At 49.4% G+C, this 15,830-nt stretch overlaps 2 protein-coding genes across 2 annotated transcripts; one reads left to right on the plus strand and one right to left on the minus strand.

Annotated features, from left to right (window-relative positions):
* Positions 1-231: 231 nt before the first annotated feature.
* LOC108165238 (bromodomain-containing factor 1-like) lies at positions 232-1,376 on the minus strand. Its single transcript, XM_017301277.1, has 3 exons — positions 1,113-1,376; positions 923-1,018; positions 232-765 (listed from the first exon to the last, which is right to left on the minus strand). The coding sequence occupies exons 1-3, from the start codon at positions 1,374-1,376 to the stop codon at positions 232-234; spliced, it is 894 nt and encodes a 297-aa protein (XP_017156766.1).
* Positions 1,377-8,483: 7,107 nt separating this feature from the next.
* LOC117186269 (polyhomeotic-proximal chromatin protein-like) lies at positions 8,484-15,528 on the plus strand. The gene is made up of 6 exons (XM_033386791.1): positions 8,484-9,517; positions 9,616-11,213; positions 11,291-11,382; positions 11,470-11,894; positions 11,966-13,800; positions 13,869-15,528. Exons 1-6 carry the CDS (start codon positions 9,483-9,485, stop codon positions 14,768-14,770), a joined length of 4,887 nt encoding a protein of 1,628 aa, XP_033242682.1. The 5' UTR covers positions 8,484-9,482; the 3' UTR covers positions 14,771-15,528.
* Positions 15,529-15,830: the final 302 nt, after the last annotated feature.

Raw genomic sequence — 15,830 nt, forward strand, 5'->3', positions numbered from 1 at the left:
TGTGGTCTTGTTGGAGGTTCCAGTTCGTCTCGATGGTCCGCACCATGGCTACCATGGCTTCCACGCGATTTCTCATTTCTTCTGTAGAGTTGCGGCCATAGCAGCGACTCACAACATTCCCCTTCGCTTTAATGTTATTTTAGCTAGGATTCAATGGCTGATGGTTTACTCGTATTTTAGGATAGTATTTGGGATCTACAATGGCGCTTGCAACATCTCGTTGTCGATTCATTATTTGTGGTCTTGTTGGAGGTTCCAGTTCGTCTCGATGGTCCGCACTTTATTTTCCATCGCGATGAATTGCTCATTCCAGTCATCCACGGCCTGCTTGACCTTGTGGGGATTTTTCAATTTGTGCACATTCAGATTATTTGACACGGCGCTGAGCTGCTTCGACTCTTCATAAACCTCTCTTGAGTTCTTGAGGCTTAAACCGGAACTCTTGCTCTTGATCTCTTGTATCTTTTTGGCACGCTGATGGTACTCCTCGAAGAGGCTTTTGGTGAAGAGCTTTAGATTCTCGACGGTCTTGCAGGACTCCTCCAGATCCATTATCATAAAATTCAAGCGGGGCATGAAAAACTCTCTTATCATTGTGTCCGCGTCGCTGATGTGCTCCATCAGCTTCTCCACGTTCTCGTAAAACTGTCGCTGCGGTTCGTTCGAAGTGGCAGGAGCAGCAGACGGCCAGAATGGATTCAGGACGGTGGGTTGAGGTTGCACGGCCGCCAACTGTGTTTTGATGGTTTTGATAATGGAAGTCTCCTAATGAGAAACATTGTAACAGATGAATCTAAAAAAAATCTGATATTCGTCATACCATTAAGAAAGCTTTGATGTTCTTTTTATGTTGACGCCGTTTTAGAGCCGCCAATTAAGTAGCAGTCTCCAGGATTGGTGTTTGGACGGGAGGTTTGGGTACCAAGGCAGCCAACTGAACAGGAGTCTCCGGGTCTGCGTTCGGAAAATACTTTCCGTGCGGAACTTCGGGTCCCTTGGGCATATGCTTCATTTTAGCCTTGAAGAATTTGTTCAGATTTTGGCCTCTACGGTAGACCACATGGCGTCGCTTATTAAATCTGAAGCAGTTGCTAGTAATCAGCAAGTACTACCACGTTGTGGTAGTAGTTGTACTCCAGCCTCTGCTTGATAGTGCCCAGGTCCATGGGCATTTCTATGTCCTTATAGTAAGTGGGAGCTCCAAGGAGTACCGTGTCCACCGGCTGCAAGAAGTCCACGGCAAACGGTTTCTTCGACATCTTGTCAATTATTTCGGTCTCGAAGTAGTGTAATTTGTTTGTGTAGACGCCAGGATCGCTGACATCTGGTTTCACCACTGGCTGCACACGAGTCGGAATTTTGATTGGATAGACCATGGATGTCGCCTAATGAGGAGTATCGTATCAAATTAACCTGCAAAAACATGATATTCGTCTTCCCATTGTGAAAGCTTTGTTTTATTTGTTGTATCTTGTAAGTTATATAACGCTTTGTTGAACTTTTCACGCGTTTCACCTAGTGCTCTAGGGTTTTATTAGTGTTGTAAAATAACAGCAATCGTTCATTTAAATACTGGAAGCCGAGTTAATGAAGTGTCGATTGAATTCAAAATCGTATTATACCCGGTACTCAAAGAGTATAGAGGTAGGCATATAAGATTTTTAGTGAAAGGGGATGTGCATAACACGCAGAAGGAAGCGTTTCCGACCTCTTAAAGTATATATATTCTTAATCAGAATCAATAGCCGAGACGATATAGCCAGGTCTGCCTGTCTGTCTGTCCGATCTCAGAGACTATAAGAGCTCGAGCAACCAAATTGGGTATGTGGACTTCTGTGATATCTCACTGTTAAAAGTGTATTTCAAAATTTCGCCTCGCCCTCGCAAAGGACGCAAATTTGTAGCATCCACAATTTTGAAGATACGTGGAAGCCGAAAACGCAGAATCGTACAGTACAGTATGGTTTAATCCTCAACAGAAAGCCCTAAGCAAGAAAATAAGTTCCGCGCGTTGCATGCATAACTGGCGGGCGATTACAGCAGGTAATGCTCTAGACACCATGCTGACCCTTTTTCCCGTAGACCTCATGGGAAGAAAGGTGGCAACACTTTCAGCTCTCAGAATGAGAGAAGCCAAACTATGGAAACCATCCGCGTTTGGTCACTCAGGAATCTTGACGAGACTCCCGCAACTACCAGAAACTAAAGATTACTCTATCCCTAGAGATCACCTCTCGCCTTTCCAGCTATCCATCCCACCCAGAGCCGCATCTACACTCATGGCTCAAAGAGCGGGGGGAGTCTGGTGATCGTAAGTTACTGAGCAGTTCTACTAACATGGGCATGATGCCGACGACTAACTAACCAGACAGGGCATTACGACACCTCTCGTATCGTCCTCATCTGATGCCATTGTCTACGTGCAGCCTTCTCAAACACGAAATTTTCGAGTGAAATGCCACACTCGGCAGAGTTATACAGACTCGGCGAAGTACAGGGCTCTGCATTTACTCGAGCCATCACAGGACACTGGCAGATTGGCAAATACGCCTTCAGGCTGCTAATCCCCCCACTTCTTCTGACATTGCCCGGCCCTAAGAAGCCGTAAACTTTGGATTTTTGGGGCCCATTCCTCACAGAAATTTTTGACCTATCAGAAACCAAATCAGGGATCGTGCCCAAATACAGCCCTTAAATCGCACTGTAACTGACCCAAGCGAGCTGGGGGGAAGTTCGTTTTCTTATAAAAAAAAAGGTATAAATTGTTGGACAGATCCCGAATACATCAATATTCTTAGTCATTAGAATAGTACGAAGAACCAAAAGCACTAAGTCTTTATGTTGTTTCACTTAACAGTTAACCAAAAATTGTAGAAAAAAGTCTAGGTGTATAAAACAAACAAAACTTGTATTAAAAACGCATAAAAATACATATAAAAATGCTTATAATTAAAATTGAACATAAAAATCATTTTTTAATTTGTTATATACAAATTTAAAATACAAATTGACTTCGAATATCTTTTGAGCGGGGAGGTGTCTATTGAAAAGTGGTACATATATATTTTTTGTGATCTACACCTCAATACCTTTCGTGTGATATATCATATTTCCTTTAGGGACATATGCCAAATACATACCAGCTTTCTGGGACCTTGTTATTCCCAAAGAGTTCTTGCTAGGCTTTAATGAGTTTACCGTTAGACCGTTATTACCAGCGACCAAAAGATTCGATGGGTCGCTAACGAGATTTCATTGAAAACTATTATACTAACTTGCAAAGGCACTTGCGCGAAAGTCATGCCAAACCATATAAAGCTACAATAGATGAAGTTGGGAGTAGCCAAATTCAAGAAAAGAAGACAACATTTGCATTCGCTTTTTCATCAAGCGAAGTAAAAAATGTGTGCAGTAGGTTACCGACGAAAAAGTGCCATTCAGTCGCTTAGTTTCAGTGCCTTTCAAAATATAACCGAGCAAATATTTAACGGCCTGAACATGAATGCAGTAGTAACTAGATGCAGTAAACATCAAGTCGATCGCATCTATCAAATGTGCGCCTCATTCCGTACAGCTAGCAGTTAAAAGCTTTTTGAAAGACAAAGGACGAAAAGTAATTGTCAACAGCGCACGAAATGTTTTAAAAACATGGCGAACTCCAACATTTAGGTATTTTAATGAAATGCATAAGCAATTATAAATTATACTTTATTATTTAAGTAACCACTTCAAGCCGTGAAAAATAATCATAGTTAAGATCTTGCCAAATACCTAGAAATTCGGGAAGAAGTACTTACAACAAATGAGGTTGTTCTTAGGGTTTTAATGAGTAGTAGTACAGTAGAGCAGGAGAGGTAAGGAAGAGAATTCGACTCAAAGCGTCTGATCTCTTAAACTTTTTTAACGATTATCTTAAGTCGATTGATGTCAATTGTGGAGGTGAAGATTCGGATGACGATGACAATCCCGAGCAGAAATTGGCACCGAAATAAATGGATAAATGGAAATAAAATATTGGGAGAAAAAAAAATTCAACTGGCGAACATTTTGCATTGCGTGCCAGCTACACAAGTCTTGGTGGAAAGAGCATTCAAGAGCACTCATATTGACTACTCTTGCTGAACGAATACTTTGTGGGATCTGTTAGCCAGACTGAATGTTTTTCAAGGTGCGACTTGAGATGGTACCAAGGAATAAAACTATATTGCATGGGCAAATAAATTCAATTTGATTGGGAATTCGATATGCAACAGAGTTAAATTTCTAGATTCGTCTGGAAAAATATCCGTAAGCCCGACCAGTAAAGGGTGTAAAGCCCCAGCCTAATGCTACTTTCTCAATAGCTGGCGCAGTCTGGACCTTATCCCTAGCGAAAACTGAGCCGAGGCCATCACCCTTAATGAGCCTAGGGGTGCCCATCATCCCATTTAAATATCTTCAGAAAACTTGCATTTTAAGGGTAATTTTTGAATGTTTGGTGGGCCTATCAGCCTCTAAAATGGTGGAAAAGGGTATATGTACTGTGCATAGGGGTCTACCGGAACGGCAAGTGTCAGAGTTCAACCCCCTTTTCAGTTAATTTTTGGCTAGGCTCTTAATAACTCCCCCTTCTCGCGATTCCAAGCTCCAGTCCAAGTCCCACTTCACTTGGGTACAGTCCGTGCAATGACGATGGGTTAATGCTGGGATCGGAATGGTGTAGGGCAGAGGTCGGCAGCGTCCTATGCACAGTGCATAGGAAAGTGTTGTGATGCTGACGCTGACGTACACGGGACAGTGGTTGGCAATATATGGTAAATATATGAGTGCCGACCTATGGTATAAGTCTTAACTCATCCTGGATTTCTTCAATTGCATATGTGTAGTATGTAACCTTCGATTCCGAATATATGTATGCATATAAGTATGTACATACATACATACATAGATAAATTGGAGTAATACGTTGAAGGTTTTGTGATAGAAGTAATTGTATTTAATCCTTTATTTACTAAATCCTAATGTTAAAAATCAGAAAAACTCAAAATGAGTGTAGAAAACGGTAGCCAAGGTCGGTACATTGTTAATTGATTATGGAAATGGTTAGTGCTTTCCACCTTTACCGCATGTCCGATCTCAAGTCCGCCCACAGCGGCGCACTGGACCATTGTCACCTTCATCCACCGCTGCGAGCGAACTGAAGAACTTCCTGTATGTGTGCTACACAAACGAGAACGAAGGGTCAATCGAGAGTGCCTAGGATGTGGGCTGTACACGGGGGTGGGATGGTTGCATATAACATTGTTTTGGATGGCGTAGAACTTCAGGTTATTCAGTCCTTGGGGGTGATCTGATCACCGATCTATTGTAAATGCCAGGCCACGCCTCAGAGCTATAAAATTGTTGAACCGCTACCACAGTCGCCGTCGCCGTCGTAGTCAGGCGTCGACTGCAGGACTTTTATGCACTCATTTGAAGGTTTTTCATTTGGAAAATGGTGTAGGAACACGACAGGCACGCGTATTACTGGGACATAGACAGAAAGGCTATAAGACAGGGAGTAAGAGCGAGAAGGAAGTATAAGGGTGAGTAAAGCACGCGCAAAGCAATTTACGCTCATTATACATTTTTCATTTTACGAAATGCAAAGAGCGGACGCACACACACACGTACTTAAATATCCATGACCGCACACATGTTTAAGACGCAGCGCACAATCGTTCGCTCGCTCGCTCATACTTCCGACCCCCAAATAACAAAACCCAACAACAATTGTGCCCCAACGAGTGTATGGCAATTAATTTAAGCGAAAATGAGAGGAATGGGAAGAGACCTGGAGCGCATGCTCGGGCCGGGTCTGCTTTTTATACAGTTAAACGCCAGGGTGAAAGAAGAATAAGCAAAGAAGAGACACGACTAACAAAAAAATAAAAAAAAAATAAAAAACCGAAAAAACTTCAAGTGGAGCCAAAAGGAAAAATCCACAAACACACACACGACTGTCTCTTAGCAATGCTGAGAGCGAGAGAGCATTAATGCAAATACAAGCAGAGTGTGTGCGGTTGTTGGGTGGGGGGTGGTTGGGGTGAGTGGGGGACGGCAGCAGAACCTAGCAAGCGTAAAAATAATATGGCGGCGGCTAAGAATCGGAAAAAAAGCAACGGTCTCATCAACATCAGAAAACGCGTCACTAGCAGCGCTGGCCGAACAGCAACAAAGGCTAAAGAAAAAGCAAAAGCAAAAACAGCGACATCGGCAATCATCGACGGAAAACGATGAACGCCTGTGTAGCAATGCGGCGCTGGTTGGCAGAGGGGGAAAGACAAGAGCCCACAGAAAAGCACACATACAAACGCACATGGCACACAAAGAGGTTACAAAATGAAAAATGGAATGCCAGAGACAGGCACAGTGGGACACGACTTGTTGGCACGGAGTAAAACAGATTACTGTATTCAGATTCAGATGGGGTGATTTAATATTAAAAAATATATACATGGTGGGTCCCGTTATCCTGCCGCCTAGTTGTACATATAATAATTATTAATTACATACATGTTATTTGATATACCAAATATTTAACGATTATTAGACATATGTATACTTGGTGAGTATATGGTGACCGATTTTTTCTGTGATTGCCTCACCGTGCACACGTTGACGGCCTCTGCGGCGTGTGATGTTCACAGCAAAACAAAAAAATGCAATCCAATAATAGTCGAACGCACGCCACTGTGCGTTCGAGGGAGCAAGCAAAAAACATTTCACTTTGGGCCTTGCTGCGCATACGCTACCTCACCCCATCTCTCCGGCTGTGATCGACAAGCAGAGCTAATAATAAAATAAAGCTAAAGCCGAATGGAACGACTGAAGGTGTGGAATGGGAATGTGAAGCGGAGGGTCGCGGCAGAGCAGGGGAAGCCAGGTAGGCCGTTGGGCCGCAGTCCCGATGGTGGTGGTGGTGGTGACAAATGCGAAATGAAAAAAGAAGATGAAGTATAGCAGGCAAGCCAGCAAACAAGCAACAATCGGAGGAGGACGACAGGGTAGACATTCGAGTGTACAGACACAGAAAACTGGATTCGGTTGTAGAAGATGATGAGAATTCGTCGGGGTGGTTGAGAGCGCGCACACATATATGTATAACCAGCACACATGTACGCCAGCTGTAGCCTCGTTTTCCTGCGTCAGTGTGTATCTGTGTGGTGTCGTTCGTCGTTTGTTTCTTTTCAACCCCAAACCATGCGATAGCGAGCACAGGCCATCGCAGTCGTACTTGGGGCTCGATTGCGTTGCTTGTACTGCCATTCCACTCGCACCCGCGATTTTCAGTATAGAGAAAAGTTATCGCTGTGTTGCATAGGTGTGAGAGAAAACTGGTTTCGCATGCCCCAGCTGCCCGCGTCGCGCCGCCGGCCCCGCATTCAACCACACCAACACCAACACATGCGCACTTCATTTTGTTTCGCAGCGCTGCCGCTGCCACTGCCGCTGCTGCTGCTACCGTGTCTTCCCGCTATCGTCTGCGCGCGTCTCAGTCCTAAAATCCACTTGGCAGAGTTCGGTATTCGGTATTCGGTCTGTGCCTCGACTCCGCGCGCAATCATACGCTGTTGCTGTATGCCGTTCCATTTATAATAACGATACTTTTTTTAATTTTTTATAATGCAACGCAGAACTAGTGTGTGGCTTAGAAGAAGTGAATGCTAAGGCAACAAAACAAAAGAAAACCCATGATGTCGCGAAACAAATGTGTGTGCAGGCGACGCGTCGCTGCCGACGTATACAGACAGCGGGAAAGTGTATTGTGAGAGTGTAGCCGTGGAATAAAAACAACAATCTCATTAATGCTGAGCGGCGTCTAGGGTTGTCGCCGTTATATTTTTTATGTAAGATCGCGTGCACAGGTGCCCCTAACTCTGGCCCGTTGCCACTGGACCCCTAGCATATTGAATACACTTGACAAAAAAAAAAGGGGGAAAACTGTGAGAAGGAGCAGAAGTAACACTTTAGAGTGCATCGTGTACGAGACGACGCAGTCTTCTCTGACGCGCATGCTCTGTTTCTGTTATTTTTCCCCCGCATTGTTATTATTCCCCCTTACCAATGTCACTGGCAGTTCCCCTACTGGCAACTGAATTGTTGTAAGAGCTGTGGCAGACACACAAATCTACACAAGAACGCTACTCACACACTCACATGGACTAACAAAAACCAGTCTTTGAGCTGGAAGTTTGCCGTTTGCCCCATGCCACATGCCGCAGTCTGCCACCGTTGAAGATGCTGTGTCTGGCAGAGCGTCTCGCCCCCGAGTCCGATGATTCCGCGTGCGATTCGATTCGACTCCATCTCCAACAGCAGCAGGAACCCTGGGAAAGAGAATCTACCCTGCTAGGCCCGCAAACACCCACCCACCCCGAATGCCAAGGGCAACCCTCAACCCAAACCCTTATGCTATTCTTTTTTTTTTTTTGTTTCTTTGTTTTCATGCGCCCGACTAGAGGGGAAATAGTGGTGGAAAGGGAACATCTCTTTCTCCGAAAAAATTGGCCAGACTTAGGATCGGGGGTTGGAGCCAGCACCGCAACTGGGGTCGGAAGCAGAAACTGTCAACATTTTGGCAATGGGAAAGGTTGTATCCAGAGAACCCCGCCTCCAAATCAAACATTGAATGCAATCCAAATCCATATCCCGAATCATTTTAGTGATTCGATTTTGAATTATTCGAAGGCCACAGCTGCATTGCCAAATTTTTTTTGACTGTTTACCGTCCGGAAATGTAGAATGTAATTGCAATACCAGATCTCTTTCTATCTGTCAGGCTATCTTCCTCTGTTTATTACTCTACACCCACTCCTAGACACATGCTTTCTCTCGCTTTTTCTCTTTGCCTCGATCCCTCTAAATCTGTTTGCCTGGCGCAGAAGTGCAGCATGTTGCCAATTTTCATAAGAGCGAGATGCAGGCGACTCCTACCTATAAATAGAAGGTGTCCCTCTGGGTGGGGTGTTGTGTGTGTGTGCGTATGTGTGCCGCCTAGTGACCTCTTGTGGCCGCACACTGGTATCGGATGACTACAATTGTGTGTCTGTGGGTGGAAAGTGCATTTAAATAGGTCAAAATAGTTGGAAGCCCAACCGGGCATCAAGCCATGGTCGTTCTAGGGTTAATCAAACGAAACTCCTTCCCTACCGGTGTACATATGCATATGTGTGTGTGAATGATCTCCGTAATTGCGTTGGTCTCACAATTTTTTTCTTCTTTGGTTTGCTTTGGCTCTGTTTTCGTTTTCGTTGAAATGCATTTGTCAGTCTCTCCTTGTCTGACACAATTGGCACTGACTTCATTCCGTTTCATTCATTCACACTGCCGCCCCGCGTGCATTGCGGTTTTCTGCTCTCCCGCTCTCTCAGCAACCACTGCTGTTGGGGCTGCCAACCTGTTTGCATTTCACATTGTATTTTGTGAGCTTTTTGGGGGAAAAAGAGAGATTATACCCCAAGATGAAGCATGCCCCGCGCCGTCGTACCCGTTCAAAGTGTGTATCTGTATCTCTGTGTGTTTGTGTCTGTCTGAGTGTATGTGCTTTCCGTTTTTTTTTGTTTACTAACTTTGTGTGCTCGTTTCCTTCCTCAGAGCGGACACGAAAACAGCATCTTCCTCACAGCCAAGAGGAGCCACTACGCTACCCCTCAAGGACACATCGAACATCAGCGAGAAGCCGCAGATCCCAAAGGAGCACCAGCGACCGCTTCAGTGCCTGGAGACTCTTGCCCAGAAGGCGGGCATCAGCTTTGACGATTCCCAGGACTTGTCCCTGCAGCAGCAGCAGACAACCCCAATCACAAAAAAGAGGAAGGGAAACGGAAACGAGAACGGAGAAGGAGGAGGAGCCGGGACACCCCACACTACACGTCGAACCCGCACTCCCAACAGTACCCCACAGCACTCAGCGGGACACAGCGGCAGCACCCATATCATGGAGAAGTCACAGAGCCCCGCCCAACAGGTGGCGTCCGCCACGTCGGTGCCCCTGCAGATCTCACCGGAGCAGCTGCAGCAGTTCTACGCGAGCAACCCGTATGCCATCCAGGTGAAGCAGGAGTTCCCCACGCACACGGCGGGCACCACCACCACGGAACTGAAGCATGCGACGGGTTTGCTGGACGCCAGCCAGGCAAGCCAGTTGCAGCTCCAACAACTCCAGCAGCTGACGGCGGCGGCAGCCGATGCAGCCGGAGGAAACGGTTCTGCGGGTGGTGGGGGAGGTAGCCAGGGCGGAGGCGCACCCAGTCCGGCGAACCAGCAGGGACAGCAACAGCAACAGCACTCGACGGCCATTAGTACGATGTCGCCGATGCAGCTGGCGGCAGCCACCGGCGGAGTGACTGGTGACTGGTCACAGGGTCGGACGGTGCAGCTGATGCAGCCTTCGACGGGGTTTATCTCCCCGCCAATGATGATCTCCGGCAACCTGCTGCACTCCGCGGGCATCGGCCAGCAGCCCATACAAGTGATCACCGCCGGGAAGCCGTTCCAGGGTAACACCCCCCAGATGATCACCACTACCACACAGAACGCCAAGCAGATGATCGGGGGGCAGGGCGGGTTCGCAGGCGGCACCTACGCCATCCCTTCCAGCCAGTCCCCGCAGACGTTGCTCATCTCACCCGTCAACGTCATCTCCCACTCGCCGCAGCAGCAGCAGAGCATTCTTCAGTCGATGGTCGCCCAGCAACAGCAGCAACAGCAACAGCAACAGCTCAACGCTCAGCAGCAGCAGCAGCTGACAGCGGCGGCAGCGGCTCAGCAGGCGGTGGCCATGGCCAAGGCGGGTGTGGGAGTGGGAGCTGATGCCCAGGGCAAGATGCAGGCACAGAAGGTGGTCCAGAAGGTGACGACCACCACTAACACGGTGCAGGCAGCCTCGGCAGGCGCTGGCGGGGCACAGGCGCAGCAGCAACAGCAACAACAGACCACCACCCAACAGTGTGTCCAGGTCTCGCAGTCGACATTGCCCGGCGTAGGAGTGGGTGTGGGCGGGCAGCTGCTGAATCCGCTGGGCGGGTCGGGCGCGGGCCAGGGCCAGCAGATGCTCGGTTCCTGGTTCTGGCAGAACGGCCTGCAGCCCTTCGGCTCGAACTCCATTATACTGCGTGGCCCGCCGGACGGCACTCAGGGCATGTTTATCCAGCAGCAGCCAACCACGCAGACACTCCAGACGCAGCAGAACCGTAAGTGGCGGCATCCGCTAATGCAATCTGCTATCCGAGATCCAGAGCTTATTCCGATTTTCTTCCTCTTTCCACAGAGATCATCCAGTGCAATGTAACCCAGACACCGACCAAGCCTCGCACCCAACTGGAAGCTCTGGCCACCAAGCAACAGCAGCAACAGCAGCAACAACAGCAGCAACAACAGCAGCAACAACAACAGCAGCAACAGCAGCAGCAACAACAACAACAGCAGCAGCAGGCGGCGGCCAATTGCCAGGCGCAGCAGCAGCAGCAACAACAGCAACAGCTAGCGGTAGCCACAGCTCAACTGCAGCAGCAGCAGCAGCAGCAGCAGCAGCAGCAGCAGCAGCAGCAGCAGCAGCAACAGCAGCAGCTGACGGCCCTTCAGCGGCCTGGAGCGCCGATTATGCCACACAACGGAACCCAGGTGCGCCCGGCTAGCTCCGTGTCCACGCAGACGGCGCAAAACCAGAACCTGCTCAAGGCCAAGATGCGGAACAAGCAGCAGCCAGTCCGTCCGGCGTTGCCGGCCCTCAAGACGGAGAACGGACAGGTGGTGGCGGTTGGTGCGGTGCAGAGCAAGTCAGTGGGGCAACACATGGCTGCCATCCAGCAGCAGCACCAGCAGCACCAACAGCAGGCGAACCTCCACCAGGTGGTCACCACAGCGGGAAACAAGTGAGTGACATAGACGGCAGTCGGCCTTAGAGTCAACCATATTATTCCCTTTGCTCTTTTTGCCTTTTCAGGATGGTCGTCATGAGCACGGGCACGCCCATAACCCTGCAAAATGGTCAGACTCTGCACGCAGCAACAGCGGCCGGAGTGGACAAGCAGCAGCAACAGCAGCAGCAGCTGCAGCTTATGCACAAGCAGCAGTTCCTACAGCAGCAAATGTTCCAACAGCAGATAGCCGCCATCCAGATCCAGCAGCAGGCAGCAGCCCAACAGCAGCAGCAACAGCAACAAGTCGCCCAGCAGCAGCAACAACAACAGCAGCAGCAGGATCAGCGGCAACAGGTGGCACAGGCTCAGGCCCAAGCTCAGGTTCAGGCTCAGCAACAGCAGCAGCAGCAGGCATTGGCGCAGCAGATACTGCAGGTGGCGCCAAACACCTTCATCACCTCCCACCAACAGCAGCAGCAGCAGCTCCACAACCAACTGCTGCAGCAGCAGCTCCAGCAGCAGGCGCAGGCCCAAGTGCAAGCTCAGGTTCAAGCTCAGGCACAGGCACAGGCACAGGCCCAGCAGCAACAGCAACAGCAGCAACAACAGCGGGAGCAGCAGCAGCAGCAGCAGAACATAATCCAACAAATTGTGGTACAGCAGGCGGCTGGGGCGGGTCAACAGCAGCAGCCACAGCAACAGCAACAGCAGCAGCAGACGCAGCCAGGACAATTGCATCTGAGCAGCGTCCCCTTCTCGGTTTCCTCGACCACGACGCCCGCAGGAATAGCCACCTCGAGTGCCCTCCAGGCCGCTCTCTCCGCCTCCACCTCCGGCGCCATCTTCCAGACGGCCAAGTCGACCAGCAGTAGCACCTCCCTGCCCACCAGCAGCGTGGTGACTATAACAAACCACACAACGGGTCCCCTGGTCACCAGCAGCACAATGGCAGCCAGCCTCCACCAAGCCCAGCTCCAGCAGCAGCAGCAGCAACATCAGTTAATCTCCGCCAGCATTGCAGCAGCCACACAGCAACAGCAGCAGCAGGGACCACCCGCTCTGGCGGCTGCATCTTCCTCACCCGCCACGAACCCCATCATGGCTATGACGTCCATGATGAACGCCACGGTTGGGCCTGTCACCAGCAGCGCAGTGACACCATCTCCTGCAACACTGGTCGCGTTCAGCGCTGGCAGTGGAGCCAGTCACCCGGCGACACCCACCAAGGAGGCGACGCTGAAGATGCCCACCCCCTCCGCCACCCTGGTGCCCATTGGGTCCCCTCTAAACAACAGTGCCGTTGGCCAGGATCACCACCCATCCTCCGTCAACACCACCCCCAGGTCCGCTGGAAGCGCCAGTGCCCCGGCGGAGCCCAGTAGCTCAACCAGCGACTCGAGGGTAAATGAAGAGGCCCCGGAGGCGTCTCACAGCAACAGCACGACCCCCACCACGCCTACGAGGCCCACCATCAGCACGCCCACTACAAGGCAGAGCAATGTGGTGCTGCCCACGAGTAGCTGCAGCACCACTAGCTCCTCCACCCCCCCGCACAGTGGGAAGGATGAGGGCAAGGGCGGAGCGAGCACAGCCACCAGCACCACCGGCGCACCTTCAACGCCGACAACGACGATAGTTGGCAACGGGATTGGGATAGCCACCCTGGCCAGAGCAGCGAGTACCACTGCGACCACTACCACCACCACGAGCACCAGCAGCAGTACGACTACACCTACAACCACAACGAGCATCAGCAATGGGAGCAGCAACGCGGCGGGGAAAGATCTGCCGAAAGCCATGATTAAGCCTAATGTGCTCACTCATGTCATCGACGGATTCATCATCCAAGAGGCCAACGAGCCCTTTCCTGTAACGAGGCAGCGCTACGCAGACAAGGACACCAGCGACGAGCCGCCAAGTGAGTCTCTTCCCTCCCTCCCTCCTTTGTTTCTGATACTAATCCCTTTTCTGCTCTTCTTCCCACAGAGAAAAAGACTGCCATGCAGGAGGACGCGAAGCTGTGCGGAATAGCCACTGCAACGCCAACCACAACCACAACCCAAACAGCAGCTGCTAATGCGGCGGGTCTACCCACGGACATGGTGGCCTGCGAGCAGTGTGGCAAGCTGGAGCACAAGGCGAAGCTCAAACGGAAGCGCTTCTGCTCCCCAGGATGCGCTAGGCAGGCGAAGACTTGCGTTGCAGGCATTGGAGCTGCAGCTGCAGCTGGAGGCGGACTGGGAGAGAGCAATGGAATGGGAATGGATATGGAAATGGGAGGAATTGTGGGAGTGGATGCCATGGCTCTGGTGGACAAACTGGACGAGGCTATGGCCGAGGAGAAGATGCAGATGCAGACGGACGCCTTGCAGGCGCTGCAGCCCGATCCGATTCCGATGTCGACCACCACGGAGGTGCCACTGGTGTCTCTTCCTGTCCTGCCAGTCATGGCAGCCACCCCCGTTCCAGTTCCTCCCTTAGTTGCAGTCGCACTCGCAGTCCCCACTCCTGTGGCCCTGCCTGCGGCTCCGTCTCCAGCTCCCACACCACCTGCGGCAGCAGTGGCGCCCCAGCCACCTGTACCAACACCAACATCCTCTTCGACCGCAGGCGAGCGTTCGCCCATTTGCAACTGGAGCGTGGAGGAGGTCGCTGACTTCATACGGAACCTGCCCGGCTGCCAAGACTATGTGGATGACTTTGTCCAGCAGGAGATCGACGGCCAGGCGCTGCTGCTGCTAAAGGAGAATCACCTGGTGAATGCCATGGGGATGAAGCTGGGTCCCGCCCTCAAGATTGTGGCCAAGGTGGAGTCCATGAAGGAGGTGGTGCCGGCGCCGGGCTCTGGCGAAGTCAAGGAGGCGACGGCAGCGGGAGGAGCTCAATAATATCAGCATCGGCCTGATGCTCCAGCCTACGCCGATGACGAAGGGATTCCCATGCCCTCCTACTCGACATCTCCGCCACCATTTTCGCTTCTCCATCTCCGGCTGACGTACGGATCGTGGCAATAGAGGGATTTGTTACAGTAAACTGGGATACGATACGATCACCGGTGGTTGTAGCAGTGGAGGAGAAGGCGGAGCAGCAGCTAAACACACGGTCCAACAATTTCCTCCGCCAATATCAGCAAAAAAGATCTGAAGAGCTGTCGACCCCTGTATATTATAGAGCATAGACTTCGACAGCAACGTCTCTTATCATTTGTACAGATTTACAGAGATTTAAATATTAGGCTATATTGACTTCAAATCGTACTATTATATATGAAGAGTACAGATACCGATAGTTATCCGCAGATTAAACTTCTAGGCTTACGTTTATTTATTTGAAAATTGTTAATCATTCAACACCGACACAGCATAGGAGATCGATCACCTGAACTAAAATTAATTGCATGCGGATATGCATAGGATGTAACTATTTAAACATAGAATTAAGTTAGGAATTAAGGCATCTTTTTTGCAAAACCGAGTTAGACATTAAATATGTTTAAATGCTTAAATTTTAAATAATTGACTCGCTTGGTGCATAAGTATTTCCACTCTTCAAAACTCATCCAATTTCTGTACAGCTTCTAGTACTAGTGTTTAAAAAATTTAACAAAGGTTCCAGTAAACACGCAAATGAATGAATATATTATATATTTATATATTTATTATAATGCGTAAGTATTCTTTTTTTTTACAACAATTCCTAAACGATTTTTTTTGCTATCTGCTAAACAAAATATACAATATCACTGGAAAGTGTGTCAAATATGTATATGTCTGGCGTTCTGTGCGAGTTTTATTGGAAGGGAGGTGGGGGAAAGCGCTTAGCAAGGGCCTGTGAAAAGTAGAGATATCTTAATGGAGGAAAAAGAGCAAAAAGACAGAAGAAAAACCCACATTCAGCTTCCCACTGATACAATAGATCCGCCAGGGTTTGGCTTAGGGATACGAGTCC

Source organism: Drosophila miranda, chromosome XR, assembly GCF_003369915.1.
Source record: "Drosophila miranda strain MSH22 chromosome XR, D.miranda_PacBio2.1, whole genome shotgun sequence".
Lineage (NCBI taxonomy): Eukaryota > Metazoa > Arthropoda > Insecta > Diptera > Drosophilidae > Drosophila > Drosophila miranda.